Genomic DNA, 21883 nt, shown 5'->3' with positions numbered 1-21883 from the left:
TCAAATAGTAGACAACTAAAAAAATGAAAGGAGAAAGTACGTTATATTGTAGATAAATAAGTCGAGTCAATGACAATTCTAATCAATAAAAAGTTATAATAGAATTATAAGTATTTCTTCATCATTAATTAAATATTTCAAATTTAATTTTTTTTTTTATATTGAGTATAAAATTGTCTTCGTTACGGAGCGTGAACTTCTTGGTTGTCGAAGAGTTGAAAAGATTAATGGCAGAGAAAAGAACATGAGAATTAAAAGAAAAGCGGTGTTCGGTGAAGATAAAAATAAAATTATTAGCTGTTTTTGAAGCTATTAATTTAATGCACCTTTGAAAATAGTCACTAACTTCCAATTACTCACAAATTATAGCTAACAATTTAATACACTTTAATTGTCTTAGCTTCCTACATCATCTTCGTCTTAACAATATAAAATATAAAAAAATTACTCTCTTCGTTCAAAATTAATTACTCTTTTGTTCATTTTCACGTATTTATTATTTTAAAAATAAGTTTTTATTTTTATTTATCACTTTTAAAAAGTCAATATAAGACAATTATTATTTTTAACATATGAAGACCATTTTTACAAGTAACACAAAATAGCCAAGAAATCTCATTTTTTTCGTTTTTCCTTCAACAAAAAAATTACTTATATACTTCTATAGTATTTTCTATATTAATTAACATACGATGGTGAATTGGGCTCAGTCAAGTTATATTTCACAAGTTAAATCGGATGATACAATTTTATACGTCAATGCATATACACTACGCTATTTTGATGCCTTTTAAACCTTTTTAACAACCACAACTAATATTTATTGTGGTGCAATGGTGGAATGCACACTTCATTCTTAATTAGATATCTTGACTTTGAGCAATGTCTAAGAAAAAAATCATGTTGGGAGCGCCACCCAAAATGGATCCTATAATGTGCGATCTTAATTTAGTCGAGATTTTAACGTGGACTTCGAATACAGAATGAGAAATCGGAAAAAGAAAACGACCTTTTTGAAAGATTCATAAAACTTTCATAATGGTAGGTAAGTTGAAGTTCAAGTTTAGCAACAACATAACGCAAACGGCAGAATTAGTCAATTTTAAATAACAAATTAGTAATGAATTCACATATATAGTCATACTCTCATACCCACTTCCTACATTTGACTAACCAAGATATGGGAAAAGTGAAAATATGACATAATCCATGATACAAATGCTAGAAATTATTGATTTAAATAAAAATGTATAGCCATTGCATATGTATATAACTAATATTACGTTAGCAATATATTCAATTTGTTATAGCAGTTCCATTTTATGTTCATCAGGTTATTGTTATAATATCATTTTTTTTTATGAAAGATAACATGTACTTTCTTCGTATCAGTTTATATGACTTATTTTTTTTTTTAATCAATTCGAAAAAGAATTACACATTTTTATATTAATTATTAAGTAACAATTTAACTCTAAACTATTTATTTTACCCTTAATGAAATGATTTATAATCACGCAAATATCTCACTTATTTTAGACTATACAAATTTCAAAAAAAAAAATAATTTAAACTTAGTGCCAAGTCAAACGAAATCATGTAAAATAGGACGAATAAAGTATTATTTTACATAGATTGTGTGAATTATTGAGTATGTATGTATGTAATATATAATGTGCACCGTACGTGTAAAAAGTTGAACAAGTTAAAAAAGGAAAAGAAAATAAAACTCATTGAGATGAAATGATTGAAAATGCATTTAATCACCCCAGCTAAACAACTGTCTACATTGATTATTCCAATTGAAAGTTGTTGTGATCCTTTTCTTAACTAGTTAGTAGTTTTTTATATGATAACACCAAACTTCCAAAGGCATTTATTAGTTTAAATAATTATTTTATCTCCTCAATAATTTTTTTATATATAAAGGCAACTCTTACTTACCAATTATCACACCAAAACATATACACACACTTGATTTATAAGCTTCTTTCAAAAAAGAAAGCAAACACCACCTAGTTCATTCATTCTTTGACATATCATAATTAGTTCAATGGGTTCCAATATAGTAATTATTTTGATGATTATTGTGGTATTAAGAGTAGTAGTAATAGAGGGTGCAGGTGAAAGAGCATTTTTTGTGTTTGGAGATTCATTAGTTGATAATGGAAATAACAATTATTTAGCTACAAGTGCTCGTGCAGATTCACCACCTTATGGCATTGATTATCCAACTCATCGTCCTACTGGACGATTCTCTAATGGCCTTAACATTCCTGACATTATCAGTTAATTATATTACTATTCCTCTTTCGTCGTTGATCTGTCGCTATTTTGCTGAGATAAATTTTACTGTTTACCTACAAATTTATGGTTAAATAATCCAGTTTTTTTTTTTTTAGTAGTGACCATATTATTATATGGCCATACAAAGACTTATTATAGGACCCTCTCTCTGCTTTGTGGTTTGCATTCCATTCCAAAATATACATCATTATGTTAATTAACAAGTTCCATGCACTATATATAAGAAAAGCGTGAATTACATGGGGAATAATATGAAAATCCATAGAAAACTTATTTTGATAATTGATTTGATAGTTTTCACCTGAGTTAGGTTAAGATCTATTATTTTATATGGTATTAAAGTCGATTCCTTTTCCGATCACAATTACATTAATTCCAACTTTTTTTAGTTTCTATATTTTCTTTAATAAGAGTAGAAGTCTTACAATCTTCAAAATATTTTCTTCCTTCCTCATTATTTTCACATTTGGTGCTGCTGTGTGCATGCATGCAACATTATTCTGTATCAGGCACACGTAGTCCTTCAGGGGACAATTTTGGGATCTAGAATTATTTTAACTATGTATAATAATATAAGTTTTCGTAGAGTTTAGATGAAACCCCTAACTATAAGGTGACTACGCGGCCTCCACCACTGCTATGATTATCCATTTAGTCTTTTTGTTTAATACGCTGTTATATATAATTATTAATTAAAATTTATTTTTTGTCCTTGTCAACGTAATTATTAGGTGAAAAACTTGGATTAGAGCCTACATTGCCATACTTGAGTCCTGAGCTTCAAGGGGAAAAGCTTCTTGTTGGTGCCAACTTTGCTTCTGCTGGGGTTGGCGTACTTAATGACACTGGAGTTCAATTTGTAAGCTTTTTTCTTTGTTTTACCTAGTTTTTAAATATATATATATATATATATATATATATATATATATAACACAAAAATAATATATAATTAAAGATTCAACGTTCAACTACATGGTCAAAATTAAAGCAGTTTTGTGTATGTTTGATATCACATTAATTGGGAGTAAAGAAGCAACATTTTAGCCTATCTTTTTGTTTATACTTTAATAATTTGACTTATAGTACTCCCTTCGTTGAGATTTTACTTTTTCAATATTTTTTAATAACCGAGAAATCCGTTTTTGATCTGTCCTTTTTTGACCCAATAACAGCCTTCTAAACTTGGTGTATAAGGGGCCCGCCCCTCTACCCTTCTCCACTTAAAAATCTAGCTTTGCTTTACTTGTCAAATTTTAACTTCACATATATATTAAGATAACAATAATTGATATATTATGTTTATCATTTTACTCTTATTAATTGATAGAGTTCAAATAAATTGAGGGTATAATACAAAAAAAAAAATTGTTCTTTCTTAATTTATCAAAACTGACAAGTAAAAGTAGAAATTAAATTAGAAAATATTTGACAAGCGAATCTGAACGGAGAAAATATTTTTACATAGTTTTCAAAGAAATAAAATTCAATTTTAAAAAAATCTATATTAAAATTTATAATCAAAATTAAGAAGTTTGAGTCTCGATTTATGATATGAAGAGTTTTTTATTTTTCAGGTAAATATTATAAGGGTGGGACAACAACTAGAGTACTTTGCAGAATACCAAAAGAGAGTGGGAGCTTTGATAGGAAGTGAAAAGGCAAAGAAATTGGTGAAAGAGGGTCTTGTTCTAATTACACTTGGTGGCAATGATTTTGTCAACAACTATTATTTAGTCCCTTTTTCTGTTAGATCTCGTCAATATATGCTTCCAGATTATGTCTCTTATGTCATCTCTGAGTACAAAAATGTTCTTCAGGTAACAATTATACATACTCCCTTCTTCCTCGTTTTTTGGTCACTATTGGGACAACAAAATTAAAATTTTAAGAAAATAATTATGACGGGTAAAAATGAAAATCTACTTGGACAAATAAAAGTATTGTTCTACAATGAACCAATGCAGACCTACTTTAGAGAGGAAACAAATTATGCATGTGATTAATTATTGTACAATTCTTAGTTGTACATATTATAAAGTTGAAGTTACTTGATGTAGCACATGGTAAAGACAACTTTTTTCATTATTGAATTTGAAGATCTATCATAATGCAACATGAATCTCTAATAATTGACCAATGATCAATTTAAATTATATATACTGACGGTTTAATTTTATGATGCAGAAACTCTATAACTTAGGAGCTCGTAGGGTTATTGTGACGGGGACAGGGCCATTAGGTTGTGTGCCCGCGGAATTAGCCCAAAGAAGCCGGGATGGAAGCTGTGCTGATGATTTGCAGCAAGCAGCAGTATTGTTCAATCCACAACTAGTTGAGATGCTTAATGGTCTCAATAGTGAAATAGGCACCCATGTTTTTGTTGCAGCAAATACAAACCAAATGCATTTGGACTTCATTACTGATCCTCAAGCTTTTGGTACATAATTTAGCCCTTCATAATTATTATTACCTACTTACTTTACTCATTCTTAGCATATACAGGAAAAAAAGTTAGATGAGAGTAATATAGGTTGTAGCAAAATAAGTTAGCCTAGGCTTTAAATGATATCTATCATTTTTAGTCCTTTCTAATAGCTACTACTATAAATAATGAGAGCATAGGGTAAAGGTAATAATAGTTCTCATAGGGTCCGGAGGAATTTATTACTATATTATTTTTACCACCTCCTAATTAGAGTTTACACCTTTTTTACTCCTTTGATAATTCAAATACACAAACTTAGGGTGGGAGGTGAAAGATATCTACCATCTGACCAACTCCCTTTAGTCTTCTTGTATTATATATATATATATATATAGATATATATACTCTCCTAATTAGAGTTTACACCTTTTTTACTCCTTTGANTTTTATATATATATATATATATATATATATATATATATATATATGTGAAAAATTGTACGGTGTAACTTTTACACACTAGTAGTATATATTAGAAGTTTTACACACTATGATAAATACAAGTAATTGTCCATGATAAGAGGGATAGTAACCTAGAAAATAGGGCAAGTATTTGGTACAACATGTTAATATACATGCATTAGTTAGATACTATGTTACTCTGGACTCTTTGAAAATGTCAACGGATGTCTGCCGATTCCTTCAAAAGTACTGCACTTTTTGGAGGATCCGATACGGTATGGCATCCTTTTTGGAGAGTCCAAAAAACATAGGTTACATATATATATAGTTGTTTACTAACTTTGAAGGTAAATGGAATATGGGACAGGATTTGTGACATCAAAGGTAGCATGTTGTGGACAGGGACCATACAATGGGATGGGGTTGTGCACACCTTTATCCAACTTGTGCCCAAACAGAGATGAATATGCATTTTGGGATCCATTTCACCCCACAGAGAAGGCTAACAGAATCATTGTTGAACAAATCATGACTGGAACAACTGATTACATGCACCCAATGAACCTTAGCACCATTATGGTCATGGATTCCAAGGCTTAATAAATTCTACTCTCAATTTATTTAAATTTCCACTAGAAATGTTATTCATTTGATGTCCTTTTAGTTGAGTAATTCCTTCTTTGAAAATGTAAGTGTTATTGAGTATATCATTCTCATAACTTGTATTCCTGCATCTTTTCTTCTAATAGTATGTCTTCTTTTTTGTTTTCTTGAATTTGTGATGAACACGAGTATGTATTATTGGAAAATTTACAAAAATTTTGGAGTATGCCAGTAGTGCAAGATTCTAATTTAGATGTAAGCAAAAGAATTGTTACAAATATTAACAAAATTAGAGATTATGCATTTCTACAGTAGAATTATGCATCTAATCCAGAATCTATTGTAAGTTGTAACAGTCTTTGAGTTGTAATTATGCAATCAACCCGTATATTTATAATTGCATTATGCCGAACAAATAAATTTTTATATTGTGTAATTACAAGGCACTTTCCTAGTAATTTACACCAAATGCAATGGAGCTTAGCTTTCCAAACAGACCTAAAGAATTTTCCTTCTTAGGTGAAATATTATAAGGATGTTGTCAACGGTTGTTTGAACATACAAACATGAAATTTTTTTAAAAGAGAGCTCAACTATCTCAAGGCAGATGAATACTTTATGTAATATAGGTGTGGTTAACCCAAAATGATTCTTCTTGTGGTCTCTCTTAACTAAGCTTGCATTAGATCTTCTTGAAGGAAGGATGTTCTCAAGGATTTGGTTCAATTATTAGAGTGCAACATGAGATGGGTATGCCAAACACATATGATAAGTCAAATCCTACTACAAAGAATAGCCTAAACTTTAATTTGAAGAAGGATAGAGAGGGCACACTCGTTCACTGAGTTTCTGAGAGTGTAGCAAAATTAGCAATGCAAATACTCTTATTACTACCAAAACTGTTTGCTCTACAAAAGGCTTCCACCAATCAATACTAAGCAAATAATCACTTGAAGAAGACAAATAACATGACAAAACTTCTAAAACAAAGAGACATTTGGCTTACTTAGCTTTAAGGGTTGTGCAAAGGGTAAACTGCTTTACTATTTTGCCTCACCAATAATGGGTGATGAATTCCCAACATCTCTAAATGGTGGCTTTTTTAGTACTCCTGATTTTTTGCTGCAAGAATGTTCTGTTCTTATCCCAACAGAAGAAAGTTCTGATCTACCACTCCTGTCATTGGCTCCGCGATTTTCCCTCAGACAGTGCATAAACATGCACTTTTCCTTCTCTAGTTGTTTCCCAAGAGAAACAGGTGGCAAATCTTTTGTTGAAAACACTTCAACACCTCTTTGATTTGCAAGTTCTGAATGGCATTTTTTCAACCGACAAACACATGTTTTTCCTTCTCAATTTGCTTGGCTAATGACAATAAAGGTGAATTCGGGGTAGATGTTACCTCTCTCTGATCATGTGCCATGGATTTCTGTCCTTGATTTTTCCAGCTTGTCTTTTGCTGTAGTTAATTCACACTGCATATCCTTTGCGTTGGTTTCAAATGCTTGTGCTTTGCTTTCATTCTTCCACCTATAAAAGCAAACAAAATGAGATAACAAAAACAACATATCGAGTAAAATCCCACAAAGTGAGGTCTGAAAACCTGTTTTCCTTTATTTCTACATTTGACAATTAAGTTCAATACATTATTATTAATAGTATAAAAGAACTATAATAATTATTTTCACCATACTATTGCATATATAAGGTGGAGTTTTGGCTAATCCCTGAAGTAATACCCAAACTTAGGGTACATCCTTACGCTACAATTGTGAACAAGAAACATCCTTCAAGTTTCCAAAATTTACAATAAACATCCCTCTATTAACTTTTGTTAAGAAACTAACGGCTGAAATAAACATTTGTGTCAAGCACATTTCCCCCCAAATCTCCATATTCTATTGTAATTTTGTTCTTCTCATATACCTGTGTTTCAAGTTTAAAGTTTTCCCTCCATCCGGATATTACCAACTAATGGTTATACTCTGATGGGATCGCAGAGCTCATATGTGTTTTAGCTTCCTTTTTTTTCTCTCTAAGTATTATTTTCCTCATTTAAGTCTAAATATATTATATAGGTCTCTTTTTGCTGTTTTTCTTCTGTTTTGCCCAAAAAAAATTACTGATTTATTTGCTTTTTACTACTGATTTACCAGTTTTAAACTTTTTTGTTGTTGATCCTTTTACTGTTTACTATTGGTTTACCAATTTTTTTGTTGTATGGCTGCTTTTTGGCTAATTTGGTGTTGTTTTTTCTAGTGGTTTGTCAACTTTTCTGCTGATTTTTTCAACTCATTGCTGTTTTTTGCTGGTTAGGTGCTGTTTTGCTGGGTTTTTCTACTGGTATGCCGGGTTCTTTTTTGTATTTTTTAACCATTTCTTTTCCTGTTTATATTCAATTAGACCTAAGTTACTTGGACTCATCAATTTTTTGGTGCCGCACCCTTGTTGACACGACATGAGTGTGGGTGTGGGATCTATATCCGATTTGGTCAACCTATTTTGGGTACTTTGACCAAAATCGATAGAGAAATTTTGGACAGTTTTAATAATTTCTATAATCAATACAAAAGCTAAGGTGAAATTGAAGAAAATGAAATATCTTCTATGTAGAAATTTCTAATTCACTCATTTTCTTTTGATCTCCTTCCAAGATTCTCCCCAATTCTCCATATATCTCATAAGTTAGGTTTTATAACTCTCTTTTTAGATATTTTGATTATATTTAGGTGATTCCCCGCACCTGTCTCCATACATGGATCCATATCCCTGAATCTTAAAATTAGATCATGAAGGATCCGACCTCCAAATCGCACCCGTAACGAACACACGCACCCAAGTCCGGGCAACTTAGAATCAGATCGAATATGGATATTTGGAAGGAAGTCATGTGCTTGGCACACGTATTTATTTCAATTGTTAGTTTTTTAACAAAAGTTATCAGAATATTTATTGCAAATGGATAGTTGATGTTTTTTTATCACAATCGTATATCTATATATAAGAGAACCCTCAACCAGATGAAGTGGCGCCACCGCAAGCTACGATTCCTTTTTAGTTAAACTTATATATTCTCACCAACTACCCTTCCCATTCTCCAGAAAAACACCACAATCAAACATCAGTTCAACCCATCAGCCCTAAACAGCCGCTTCCCCGCTTCTTTCCTTTTAAACTTATAGCGGCCCTTCAGAAACGTTGTCACCATCTTAAGAATTGAACCACAGACTATTATGATTCTCTAAACTACTTCATGTCCACTGCTTCTGCTCACCAACCTCAATCTAATCCCGAAGTTCTCCACTGCTGCCTTTGAAGTTGTGCTCGACGGCGCACCAAATATGTCACTATTCAGGTATGATACTCATTCAACCTACTATCCATTCTCCCTTTTCCCAGCACGGTCCCAATAACGACTTCGTCTATTAAACATTACACTACAATCCAGACTTATATGTTTAGCATTGCGCCTGCCACACTCACACCGAATCATCCAGGTGTGCTGCTTTCACTTTGCTATACTCCTGCCCCTGTAAGCCTTGGGAACCTTCTCACATTTCACATCATCAAAAAAGAAAAATTGGACTCCTCATATGGCTAATTTCACCCTTTATTGGCTGCCACAACCTTATTCACATCTTAAGTGATCTTAGGCGTATTTATATGCCTAAGAACCTAATAATATCCATATTTAAGCCAAGTTTGAATTCAATTTGTGTTTGTTTATAGTCGTGTCGAGTCTTTTGGTTGTATATGAGCTAACCAACATGATTAGTTGTGTAGGTGAGCTTGGATAAAGAAACGAGCATTAAAATGGGCACTGGAAAGCGTGAAAGGAACCAAGCCGAAAAGCAGCAAGAAGGAAGAGTGAAAAAATGAAGTCAATGGAGATTTGTATCCTCTACGCGTCGCGGAGAACGATGTGATTCGTGGATGCAAATTAGCAAACTGAGGTAGAACACACTGTTCCCTCTTCGCGTTGTGGAGAGGGATTTTGAAACTTGTTCGCGAAATTTGAGTTGAGGCGGAATGGTCTGTGTCAAGGCCGCGTCACGGAGAAGAGAAAATATTCTCAAAATGGAATTCGTCAGGCTCTCCGCATCGCGCCTATAGTTGCCAGATTTGGCTGTTTCGATTTTAGTATAAATAGGTTAATATTCTATTTTATTAAATTATTCTTTTTCTGGGTTTGAAAGAACGATGATTTGGAGAGCTACTTCATCAGATTTAAGGGTTTAACTTTTCTATTTTCGATCTTTGTATGTCATTTAAACATTGTTTGATCGACAATACCATTATGAGGAGTTAAATACCCTAGTTCTAGTGCTGTGGCTATAGGAATATTGTAATTAATTAAGTTTTTATGGATTGTATTTAACTATTATATGAATTCTCTTATGTTCTTGTTTTTCATATTTCGTGCCTGATCAGCATTGAAATAAACACATTGTCCGAATTGAACTCGGGAGGGGAATAAGAGGATAGAACTTGGGGCATAAGGAGCATGATTTTCTCTTACTAATTAGGGTTAATTTGCATCTATGATAGGGATATACCTAAAAACCATGTTGATCATTATACAGCAAGAAATCGTAATGCTCGGTACTTGATCAAACCTATCCCCGCTCACGATGTGATTAGGTTGTCATTTATCGTAGGCGAATAGAGATCGAGAGAACATAATCATAACTTAACCATGTGATCATTAATTTGATAGTTGATAAACATCCATTTAAATAAGATAAATTGCATGAATCCTGATAAGAGTTGCAGCCCTGGACTTTACCCAATCATTATTTGAAACCCTTGAAATTGAATTGCTATTGTTTATTTTTGTTTAACATTTTGATTATAAAATAAATCACTCTTGAAATCTTGATAACACTTGTGTTAAGCTGAAAGTTTTGGGGAAATTAAGTGATTCTAATCGTGAGTCCCTGTGGTACGATACCCAGTTATAAAAGCCACTTAATACTTGAACGACTACGTACACTTGTGTGTGTGATTTGGGCACCATTAAGCCTGCTTTATGTAATTCCGCAATATGATACCTCCCTTTGTTGTTATTACTTACATATCTTTTTCTTTAAGAGAGGTAACATTTACTTCTATATATCCACGGGTATACTACATCAAAGTGTAGTCCCCCTCCAAAAAGTTTTACTTACATCATTTCTAAGATCTTCTAGTTGCCACCAGAGGCCGGTCAATGATATTAAACACATTTTTCAGCATCCCCTATTACTACTTGCTTACCAAAAATAGAAAGCCCTAGGCAATTTGTTTTTTATTTTCTGGTTATTGTTCTGTTTTCCTTCAAAACATCTTTGATTCCTTTCCTTCCAAATTCTCCACCAAATACAAGGTGGGACCCTTCATCTCTTCTCTTTTTTTCCTTGCATTTCCATCCCATCCCTGTTCCAGCATTTTAGGACTTTTATATTTCTCCCAAGCTTTGTCCACTTGATCTTCCTCTTTTGGATGAACATCTGTCACAATTGATCTGTCCATTTGCAGTGTAAAAAAAGATAGTTGACTGTCTCCACCTGTTCTTCACATAAATAGCAACTAGAATGTAGATTGGGCTTCGTGTTGTTTAAGTTCTCATGTGTCAAAGACTGCCTCCTTTGACTTTTTTTTGCCAGCTTATTGTTCATTCTTATGGCTTGCCACGTATCTAATTTTACCGCAAATATCTCTTTGCCCTTTCTCTATTCCAAAATTTTGTGACACTTGGTACATTCAACAGCTACTGAATCCATGCATTAGTTAGTTCTCCTTCGTTGCTGCTACATTTTTTAACATTCAATCTTTCAGTGCTTAGAATAAATACACTTGTGCTACTTCACGCAAACTTCAACTTGTGCGGAACACTAATTGTGTTTTCCTGCAACTTACTACTTTCATTATACACCTTATACATAAACACGCAAGAATACACCAGTGGAGGAAAGAAATAGAGTCCATCCTACACACCTAACCCCTCCAATTGATTGCCTGGGTACAGATTATACCTTCTACTTCTTCATCGTTGGCCACAACAAAATTGTCTTTCTTTTTTGCTTCAGCAATTAAACTACCTCCGGTCCCCCTCGAATGGGCACACACTCACATGTCAAAATTACGGATTGAATGCCTGCGGAGAAACCAAGAACCACTGACAGCCTTCATCTGTCCAAGAATGCTCTGCAATATCCATCAGGCAATGAATAATGATTGTGGAACTGATACTTAACGTACAAAAAAAATGTTATCTCATGTTTACTGTTTCAATTTGCTGCCCCTGTGCTTCCAGTTACCCGCCCACCCCCCCTTAGCACACTTTACATTCACATTGTTTTGGCAATGTGACTTTTGTCCGACTAGTTCACCGCCCATTTTATTTGTATTATGGTACAACTCGCTTTATAATGGTATATCCTTCTCTAGCTTTATTGTCCCTTCATTTACATGGTTTAAACACAACAAAGCTGGGCCAATGGTTATTAATGGTAAACATCATGTTCTGTGAATTTTTCCTTCTTGACTCAATTGAGATGTATAGTCGAATTTCATGTCCTGTAAAATTTCCCTCCTTGTCTCGTAATGAATGGTGTTTCTACTTGATTATCTATACGCTGTTTGGGAAGAAGTTCCCAGACGTAAAAAGACTCATGCTTTCGAGTCTAACATGCGGATAAAGCAAAATGATAAGCCTTGATGGACTCAGATATTAGGTTGTGGCTGTTGGAATCTAATAATCATCACAACATCATTAGGAAGTGAAATAGTAAATCCGTTAGTTAAGATATATACATGCATAAGAGTAAATCCGTTTCCGGCAAAATAACTTCAAAGATTATGAACAGATAACAACCTGACATATCTTAGTATTATGTGCATTACCACTTATAATGATAAGTGGAAAACACATCTGCAAAAAAAGTAAGAGATAATTGTATGGGCCTATTATCCGCTCTCTATCCTACTCATCTAACATCTAAATTCATCACATCCGAAACCCAAACTCATCATAAAAGAAATTTCAACAAGACCTCAGAAACAAGTATATTTCTCCAAGTAAACTCAAGAGGAAGTAGAAAATCATCATTTCATCATCATCTATATAAATATAAGTAAAAAGACAATACAAAGCATTCATATGGAACTTCATTATATAAAAGGACTTGACCTTTCCAACCAAAAAGATTGACCGACGGAAACTACCCATAGAAGAAGCAGAGAGAAGAAATAGAGAACCAAGGCGAAGGATGAGGGCGGAGGGAACAAATGGTGGTCACGACCAGTTTTATGAACCTTTAACCCGGCATTGAGAAGAGAAATAAAAATATTTTTACCTCTTTAAGGCTTTTAGAATAGAGACTCCTACCACCATGTGCATTAATATTTAATCTTAGTGGAAGCTCATATAGGATGATGGAGGGGAAAGCAACAGTTAACATAATTCTGAATGTCAAAAACTACACTTTGAGCAAAAACAATTAAGGCATGGTTTCACATGTGTGCATCATTTCCCTCCAGAGGCAAGTGACATGAAGATAGACAAGCTTGTTTCGACTTTTGAGACAATAGTTTATTAAAATTAATCTATTTATGAAAGCACTCTTTACCTCGTGATAATTTATGTTCTGGATCAAACAATGTAAAGGAACAGCACGAAAAGGGAAAATCTCTTTACCTCAAGTTCCATGATCTCACGCACTAAGCTAAGATCTGCAATTGAAGGTTGGCCACTCCCAAGCAAAAGTCGCCCTTTTTTCTGGATCCAAACAGACTCGATATTAGCAAGAGATGCCAAAAGGACTTTCTCAGCTTCTGCTGCTGCTTGTGGATTCAAAGTCAACCCAAAAGCAGGAGCGAGAACAGTATCAAAGATATATACAGCTGAAAGAAAACATAAGCAATGCTTCAAAAAACTGTTGGAAACAGCTAAAGAGCGGGATATCAAGTTATCAACAACAAGTAGTAATTAGGGAACATTGGTGAAAAGACTACATATCCTAGTGGTTTTAGTTACTGTCATTGTTGAAGAAAAAAAAGTCACCACCATGCAGTAGCTAAACTCACAATTAGAGGTTTGAGAAAGGTCAGGTGTTTCAATTTAGAGGAATCAGGTCCTAAAGATAGACTAAGAAACTTGTAGGCTTGCAGCAACTGTCTTGCATTAGGTTAGTAGCGAGTATCTTAGCGAAGAGCATCATGATAAACAGATTCTCTTTTTCTAAAACTGATCATACAAACAAATTCCCTTGATTAGCCTGTAGGCATCTTTCTGCCCAAGTTCTCGCAAATCCCAGCATTTACCACTAAATTAACTCAAGTAAGGTCAAGGTAAAGTAATCATAATTCAACTGGAAACTGAAATAATCTCAATATCTGATATAAGCACCTGTGCCATGACGCAAGTTTGAGTGATGCCAATCCAACACAGAGTCTACCTTTGCTCTTTCGTATTAGTCGGCAGGGTACCTTCAATAGGAGTAGGACAGTGTAAGAAAGAGGAGTTAAAGCAAACACTAACCAGGATAAGCATTTATACAACTTAAGAGTGTGTACATTAGTCTATCACTAAGAATTAAGAGCAACGCTGTCCATAGGCACCATAGATGTACTTTTTTTTTCTTTTTCAGATAAGTTGGTACAGTACATAGGTTCTGATTGACGACTTACTGTGTGTTCACATTCATCTCTTCTCAAATTTTTATAGGGCTTGTTTATTATTCGGTGCTGTTGTTGAGCAGGCATTCTCCAATCTGCTAATACGTTACTAGTTCTTCTTTTCTGTTGGAGTGCTTCTTTGGTTTGTTCAGGTAAAAACTTGACCGCATCCGATATTTACACCAAACAATGTACTTTACCATGGTTAAGTAATAAATGAGATGAAAATGCACATTAATTAACCATAGTTAGGTGATAAAAGAGTATGCAGAAGACATGTCTCGTGTTTTTTTTTTTATGAAGTAAGATGTACTAGAAAGGCATCAAGGAGATGCAAATTACATACACAAATATATGGTTAACTCCAGAAAACAAAAACACCTATTTAATCAGGGAGATAACCACAAGCAAAAGAATGGTCGCTAAGCCATATTGAGAAAACTAATGAAATCTAAGAGGGGTAATATATCATTTATAGGGGATAAGTTGCTCCAATGGAAGAGATTAATAAGGCAAAAGGATTTCAAACTGCTAATTGGAGTTGAGATATCATCAAAACATCTAAGATCCCTTTCCTCCCAGATACACCAAAAAATAAATGATGGAATCATCTGCCAGGTCGTCTTGATGGGGCTATCAACTTCTCTGGGACTCCAACTTCTAACTACTTTTTTGACACTTCGCTGGACAATCCAGTTGTTACCAGCAATTGAAATAAACATATTCCAAAGAGCTGCTGCCACTGGAGAGCGCAGAAACAAATGAACATGTTATTATTGGTTTGGTACAAATGACGGGTTTCTTAGCAAACCAAGATGTGTTTCTTTGCAAAACTCTACTACTCTACTCTCAGTTTAACATCACACAGTTGCCAACTGCAGAATTGTTCCATTCGTAATGCCGATTTCCATGTTCAGAGGCAGATGCAATATGGGTTCCGGTAAACCCAACATTTTAACATGGAACTTAGATATTTACGTGATCATTAATTTTTTAATAACTATTAAATTCTTAACAATAATTTCAGAAGTGCAATGGGTCCAGCAGTGAGAATATATAAGTTGAACCCATCAAGTTTAAATCCCCAATCCGCCCTGGGTTGTATTCCATGTCAAGGACAAGAGATTCAAAGAGTATTCATTTCCATGATACAAAGCATTTGACTAAGGTATATACTCAAAATAAGTCTAGGCACTTACCAATGATCTGCAATTCCTGGAAATGCACAAGCCAGATATCTAAGAATTGCATGACTGGATTTCATCGTAAACAGTTCTGGAAATCAGACCTCTTTGAACCACATTATTCCAAAACATATTTAAAAGGGTATTCTCATCAGAGTAAGAAGCATTAAAACTTTTGTACATTTTTAGGGTTATCATTAGCCTTCTTTTGTACATGTCGTCTAACAAATATGATGCAGCATCAACCTTCCCTACCATAAAGAAAGCATATGCAAGAGTAGCATATATTAGACTATCTCCGAGCACTCCCTTTGTTTGCATAATGTGGAAAACTTTTTCAGCACCATCAATTTTACCTCTCCTACACAACCTCCTTATAATTGCCCTATAAAAGGAAACATCAACAAGATGACCTCCTTTCGCAAACTCATCTGGCAATGAGACAACAGCTACCTCATTATTCAGATGGCAGTAAGCATCCACAAGCCACGAATATGAGCAGCAGCTGGGAGAAAGTCCAACCCTAACCATGTCAAATAATACTTCTTTGGCCCCATCTGTATCCTTTACTTTACAAAATCCATGAATCATAGCATTGTAAGTAAAGCGGTCAGGTTTTAGTCCACCTTCCAACATCTTATTTTTCACCTTAAGAGCAGATTCCATATCCCCGATCTTGCAGTAACCATTAATCAAAGTGTTGCAAGTCACATTATCAGGTATGACTTTCTTCTCATTCATCTCATTTAATAGTATATTTGCATCCTTCATCTGGCCTTGCTCACACAATTTCCGAAGAATTGAGTTGTAAGTAACAACCCCGGGATACAAACCCTTTGTCTCCATTGCGTCTTTCAATCGTAAAGCTTCAGCAACATTGTTGGCTCTGCAATATCCATCTATCAATGTGGTGTAAGTAACCAGGTTAGTCGTAGAACCTTTAATTTCCTTGAAAAGTCTCATAGCCTCCCTCATCCTCCCTTCCCTGCAGTAACTGTAAATTAAGGAATTATAGGTTACAATATCAGGACATACTCCTGCTCTTTCCATCCTATCCTGCACGCACAAAGCTTCATAATGCATGCCTTTCTTGCAGTACAATGATATCAATGTGTTATAAGTGTAAAGGTCAGGCAGTGTAGCTTTAAACTCCATTTCTCTCAATAAATCATCAGCCCGCTCTACATCACCAGACTTACAACAGGCATGCATAAGCACGTTATAGATATAGATATTCGGAAGGACCCCTATTTTTTGCATCTTTTTGTAAATTTTCCACAAAGTATCAGTCAACCCATCCTTGACCAATGAATTCAGAAGGGTAGTACAAGCATGTGTATGGGGCATAAGCTTACAAACTCTCATATGCTCAAAAACTTGAATTGCATCATGGGGTAGTTTTGAATTAGCATAGAATATCACCAACCAACTTAAAAGATGTGAGTTCACATCATTATTCATATTAGATCTCACAAGCGCATTCAGAACTGTCGGTGATGATAAAAAGTTTTTGACCGCCACCTTCTGAAGCATGTCTTGTGCAGTTTTGAAGTGTTTTTGTTTGGTGAGTATGTACATCATAGTCCAAGAGGATTGCAACGAATGCTTGTGATTGGGAACTGATTCAGCCCACTGAAAGAATGACCATGAGAGGGAGAAATAATATTGTGATATATGAAGAAGAGCTTGGCTAATAGTGGTGGAAGTCACAGATGAACCAATCTTAGGCTTCAAAAGATTGTCCCAGTGCCCCTTGAAGACAACTGCAGCAACAGCTTTGACCATTTCATTGTCCACATTAGCGCGAATCAAGTTGGCCATGGAAAAAGAAGATAGGCAACCCACCAAACGTTCAAACCACACTGGTTGTCAATATTTGTTGCAGCTTTTGCTCAATTAGTTATGTGGTTCAAAGATGTGGGGAAAAATTATTGAGACTCAGTTCTCGACTTTGATGTATCTCATCAGTCCTCAAACTCATCAATGCTGGCTGCAAAAGTAACATAAAGACCAAAGAGAAGATGATTTCAGAGTAAGAACTCAGATATAATAGAATAAATTTACTACCAACTATAAAAAAAAAAAAAAAAAAAGAGAAAGAAAATGTAGTAATTATAATGAATTCAGTCCCTGCATCTAGAGGCAGTTCATCCTTGGATGGATTGATGCAAAGTATATTATTCTTAGTACTTATTGATATTCTTTGTTATACAAAACTATTAATAGATAGAGCACGAATCAGCTAACTTTGATTGGGTAATTTCCCAGATACGTGTCCTAGAAGCTCAGCACAGCTGTACTTGGCTGTGACAGGACGGGAACTAGTCAAAAATCCGTCATAAGTACCTGCTATATTTCATCATCTTCTACTCTATCCATGTTTTGGTCAATTAATAACTTAAAGAAAAAATATCAGGTGTGCTATTTTAAGATATAAGCAAGGGGCACATTTGAGAGTGTTCTACCAAACCTTACAATCACCCACCAACAAAACAAGGTTTCTTCTTTCTCATTTAGATATTTGACAAAAGATGAACTATCTTCAGAATTCTCTATTCACCATGACAAATATCTCCCATTCTCAAGCAAAGTTCGGCATCGGTATAATAACACAATCAGCATAAAACATGACTACTACAACCCCCTTACCAATATCCCATTAATTCAATCGACAAAACATATTGTGAAGCCAACATATAATAATTGTCCCCGGAACTCAGATAAAATTGTGAAAGGACTTTGGTTCCTTTGGATACATCATTTCAAGCAACAAAGACTGCAGGGCAGCGCAAACTTGAGCAATTAATGGGCACAAATCTGTCACACTTTTTCTCATGTTCCACAAATTGATGTGAAAACGAACAAATGTAAAAGCACAAAAAGAAAAGGGCAAGGTTCTCAAGCATAACAATGAAAAGAAAGGCATAGTCCAAGATTTTTGAATAATGAATTAGTTAGAAGAAAACATATTAGTTATCTAAAACCAAACAATAGATACTTTAGAATGGGTATCAACTTATGGCACATATGATAACCCAGATTTTTAAGCAAAATCTTTTATCAAGTAAATGAAAAATTAGGGAAAGCTCACACAAGAATTAAGTTGTGGTTAAAGGCATAAAAAATTGCAATTGGAGTTGCCCACATAATCAAAAGATGTAATAAATAACTTATTAACAACTCCTGCCGTAGTTGCTATCAACCTGTGAAATAATACTGAAAGAATGAAGTATAATCTGATAGAGGACGGACAAAAGAACCCAATTAGAATGAACCAGAATCATGCAAAAAGGAAGTTCATAAGGCAGAGTCTCTTTTTTCCCCTTCATACATCATTCTCATCATAGACATGGATAGAGTTTATGCAATAAACATAATACAAATTTCTTTGATTTATCATTCTACTTTCAAGTTCATTGAAGATTCGATTTGAGCTCAACAAATGAACACTAAGCATATGAGAAATAAATTTCTGAAAATAAGGAGAAGAATGAACCTCAGTGTCTCTGGATTTGAAATTCAAAGCTAATGGACTGATGGAGTTGTGAACGGAAACTTCAGACAATCGGCAAAATCTCGCACAGAAACCGCCACTAATGCGACCAAACTCGAACTCAAAGAATAGAGGAACTTCTTAAACCTTAATGCCAGTTGACAAATCATACGGGACCAAAGCTGAGGTTTTATCGTGTATTCACTGTGTTCCAAGCAGTGCCCAAATCCGAAATTTTGTGTCCAACAAGTACATATAAAAAAAAATTGACTAATGGATGTAACAAAAACAATTTAAAGTTATATACTACATACAAAATAAAGAATACAATCAAACTTACTTTTAAAAAAATAATTCTATACAGAGCCCTTTTTTGATTTTGATTGTTTTATAAAAAATTTCAAGGTAGTTTAGTAATTTGAATTAAATTTTTAAAACTTAAGTCTTATTTTAAATTTAATTTAAAACAAAGTCAAAGTCAAAATCAATTTAAATTTTGATTGGCTATTATATATTAAAAAAATTGTTAAATTTTTAAATTGGATCTAATTAAAGATTATTTTATCAAATAATATTAATTTTGAATTATTTTTTACCATAGATTTATTAAAAGTAACTTTAGGGCCCGTTTGGATTGGCTTAATAAAAGCAGCTTTAAAAAAGTACTTTTGAAAGTGCTGAAACTTATTTTTAAAATAAGCAGTTATGCGTTTGGATAAAAGTGCCAAAGTTAAAAAAAAGTTGTTGATGTGTTTGGCAAATAAGTGCTGATAAACAGCTTTTTAAATCAAAATGTCTGAAATACCCTTAAAAGTTGTTAACATAATAAAAGTTAATTAATTTATATTTTATAGCCATAAATAATTATATTTTGCTATCATTCACATATTTCTTTCTCATCACAAATTATTTATAAGAGGAATATAAACTTATTATAGATTTTAAAGATATATAATTTGAATAGATCAAAGAACGATTTAAGATTTTATTTTAGTTTCATCCATAGGTAATAATAATTGTCTATCATTCACATATTTCTTTATTATCACAAATTATTTATAAGAGGAATATAAATTTTTATTTAAGTTATATGTGCAACTTATTTTACATTTTAATAATATATAATTTGAATAGATCACTTGAAAGATTTAAGATTTCTTTTATTTTCATTCATTAGTAATAGTAATTGTCTATCATCCACACGTGAAAAGGGAAAAATGGAAGAAAGAGATGTTAGGGTTATGTGGGTAATTTGGAGATTGTATAAAAATATTAAGGGCAAAAAGGTAAAAATATGGTCAATTTAAAACAGCTTATAAGCTAAAAAAAAGGACCCCTACCCCAGCTTTTAACTTTTGGCTTAAAATAAGTTTTTTTTAACTTAAAATAAGTTATTTTGAGTATTGCCAAACAGCTAAATAAGTCAAAACCAGCTTTTAAGTCAGTTTGACCAGCTTTTAAGCTGAGCCAAACATGCTCTAAATAAGTCAAAAACCAGCTTTTAAGTCAGTTTGACCAGCTTTTAAGCTGAGCCAAACATGCTCTAAATAAGTCAAAAACCAGCTTTTAAGTCAGTTTGACCAGCTTTTAAGCTGAGCCAAACAGGATCTAAAACAACTCTTTAAAATGGCATAAAGGACAATGCTATCGGTGAAAATCAAAACTTGGACTCCCCCACTCCCCTTGCACTTTACTTTTTCAGCCCTAATGAACCATGGGCTACATATGTTTGATGTTCTTAGAGTGTCCAAAATATAACAAATAGTCATTTAGAATACTATTTTATTTATATATACGATATAATTGTTAGGCGAAGGATATCTGGTTGGACACATTGACATCACTATAGCTCCACTATGGTTCCATAGTGAATGTGGTAGTGAAATCCAGGTTTAGACAAAAACGTCCAAAATCAATCAAAATTGATAGCTCAAATTGAAAAAAAAATTATTACTTTATCGTAATGAATTATTGACTTAGTGATTTTGATAATAATTTTAATTTTTTATTACGGATTATCCGTTCTTAATCGTTTGATATTTTTTCATAAAAGGTTTAACTGATAGTTAAATAATTATTAGGGAATTTTCGTATATAGTCACCTAAAAATAGTTTAATTATGCTCCATAATTATAGTTTGTTAATTACAATTCATAGCTACGTGTTATAGAGAGAAGGATGGCAGCGAGATTTGGAGGGGTAGGAGAGAGACGAAAGAAAGAGGACAGAAGTGGGAGAGGGTGAATTCTATATGTATGTCATTAAATAACTGAATATATGTAATTGACATTTATATGTAATTGTATATCTGGCGAGCGAGATTATGAGAGAGAGGATAGAGGCAAACGAGAGAGTGAGAGAGAGAGGCGAAGTATATGTATATCGTTAGATAATTGTATATATGTAACTGATATATATATATATATGTGTGTGTGTGTGTGTGTGTGTGTATGTGTGTGTGGAGTTCACTCACTCTTATCAACTGAACATTTACACTCAATCAAAAGAAGATTTTTGAATCATTCTTATCATGTATGGAGTTCACTTGCCCTTAAATAAATGATATGTCAAATTCACGTCACTTAAATAATGACATATCACAATTATTTTTATTAACTATTTTTAAAAACTATTAACCAAATTTATTTAATAAAAGATAAAATAATAAAGTTGAGAACTCCATATACTATCTCCCCATTATTTTTAATATATTCTTTAAAAATAAAGTTTGAAACTCCATACATTATCTCC

General features: G+C 33.4%; 2 protein-coding genes across 7 annotated transcripts; one reads left to right on the top strand and one right to left on the bottom strand.

Moving 5' to 3' along the window:
* Window positions 1-1945: 1945 nt before the first annotated feature.
* On the top strand, window positions 1946-6023 carry LOC107016195 (GDSL esterase/lipase At5g33370). Its single transcript, XM_015216686.2, has 5 exons — window positions 1946-2288; window positions 3039-3166; window positions 3882-4124; window positions 4492-4744; window positions 5562-6023. Exons 1-5 carry the CDS (start codon window positions 2054-2056, stop codon window positions 5792-5794), a joined length of 1092 nt encoding a protein of 363 aa, XP_015072172.1. The 5' UTR covers window positions 1946-2053; the 3' UTR covers window positions 5795-6023.
* A 632-nt stretch (window positions 6024-6655) lies between these two features.
* Window positions 6656-19381, bottom strand: LOC107015881 (pentatricopeptide repeat-containing protein At5g38730). 6 transcript variants are annotated; one of them, XR_003577957.1, is made up of 6 exons: window positions 19136-19381; window positions 15655-17629; window positions 14468-14649; window positions 14187-14266; window positions 13476-13681; window positions 6656-7327 (listed from the first exon to the last, which is right to left on the bottom strand). XR_003577957.1 is itself a non-coding variant. In XM_027916644.1 (3 exons), the coding sequence occupies exon 2, from the start codon at window positions 17458-17460 to the stop codon at window positions 15694-15696; it is 1767 nt and encodes a 588-aa protein (XP_027772445.1). In that variant the 5' UTR covers window positions 17461-17629; window positions 19136-19381; the 3' UTR covers window positions 14742-15197; window positions 15655-15693. The 6 variants fall into 6 exon arrangements, 1 of the variants encoding a protein (XP_027772445.1); XR_003577959.1 differs by having other exon boundaries at window positions 13476-13556; XR_003577960.1 differs by lacking the exon at window positions 14468-14649 and having other exon boundaries at window positions 6656-7106; window positions 7200-7327.
* Window positions 19382-21883: the final 2502 nt, after the last annotated feature.

The sequence above is a fragment of the Solanum pennellii genome, chromosome 4 (assembly GCF_001406875.1).
Source record: "Solanum pennellii chromosome 4, SPENNV200".
NCBI lineage: Eukaryota > Viridiplantae > Streptophyta > Magnoliopsida > Solanales > Solanaceae > Solanum > Solanum pennellii.
The sequence above is the reverse complement of the archived record's forward strand: the minus strand, read 5'-3'. Positions and strand labels throughout refer to the sequence as shown.

Bases quoted from the DNA above. Each gene is read 5' to 3' on its own strand.
- LOC107016195 (XM_015216686.2), top strand. From the start codon at position 2,054: ATGGGTTCCAATATAGTAATTATTTTGATGATTATTGTGGTATTAAGA. The intron at 2,289-3,038 runs GTTAATTATATT...CGTAATTATTAG, and splicing joins TAACATTCCTGACATTATCA to GTGAAAAACTTGGATTAGAG. The intron at 3,167-3,881 runs GTAAGCTTTTTT...TTTATTTTTCAG, and splicing joins ATGACACTGGAGTTCAATTT to GTAAATATTATAAGGGTGGG.
- LOC107015881 (XM_027916644.1), bottom strand. From the start codon at position 17,460: ATGGCCAACTTGATTCGCGCTAATGTGGACAATGAAATGGTCAAAGCT.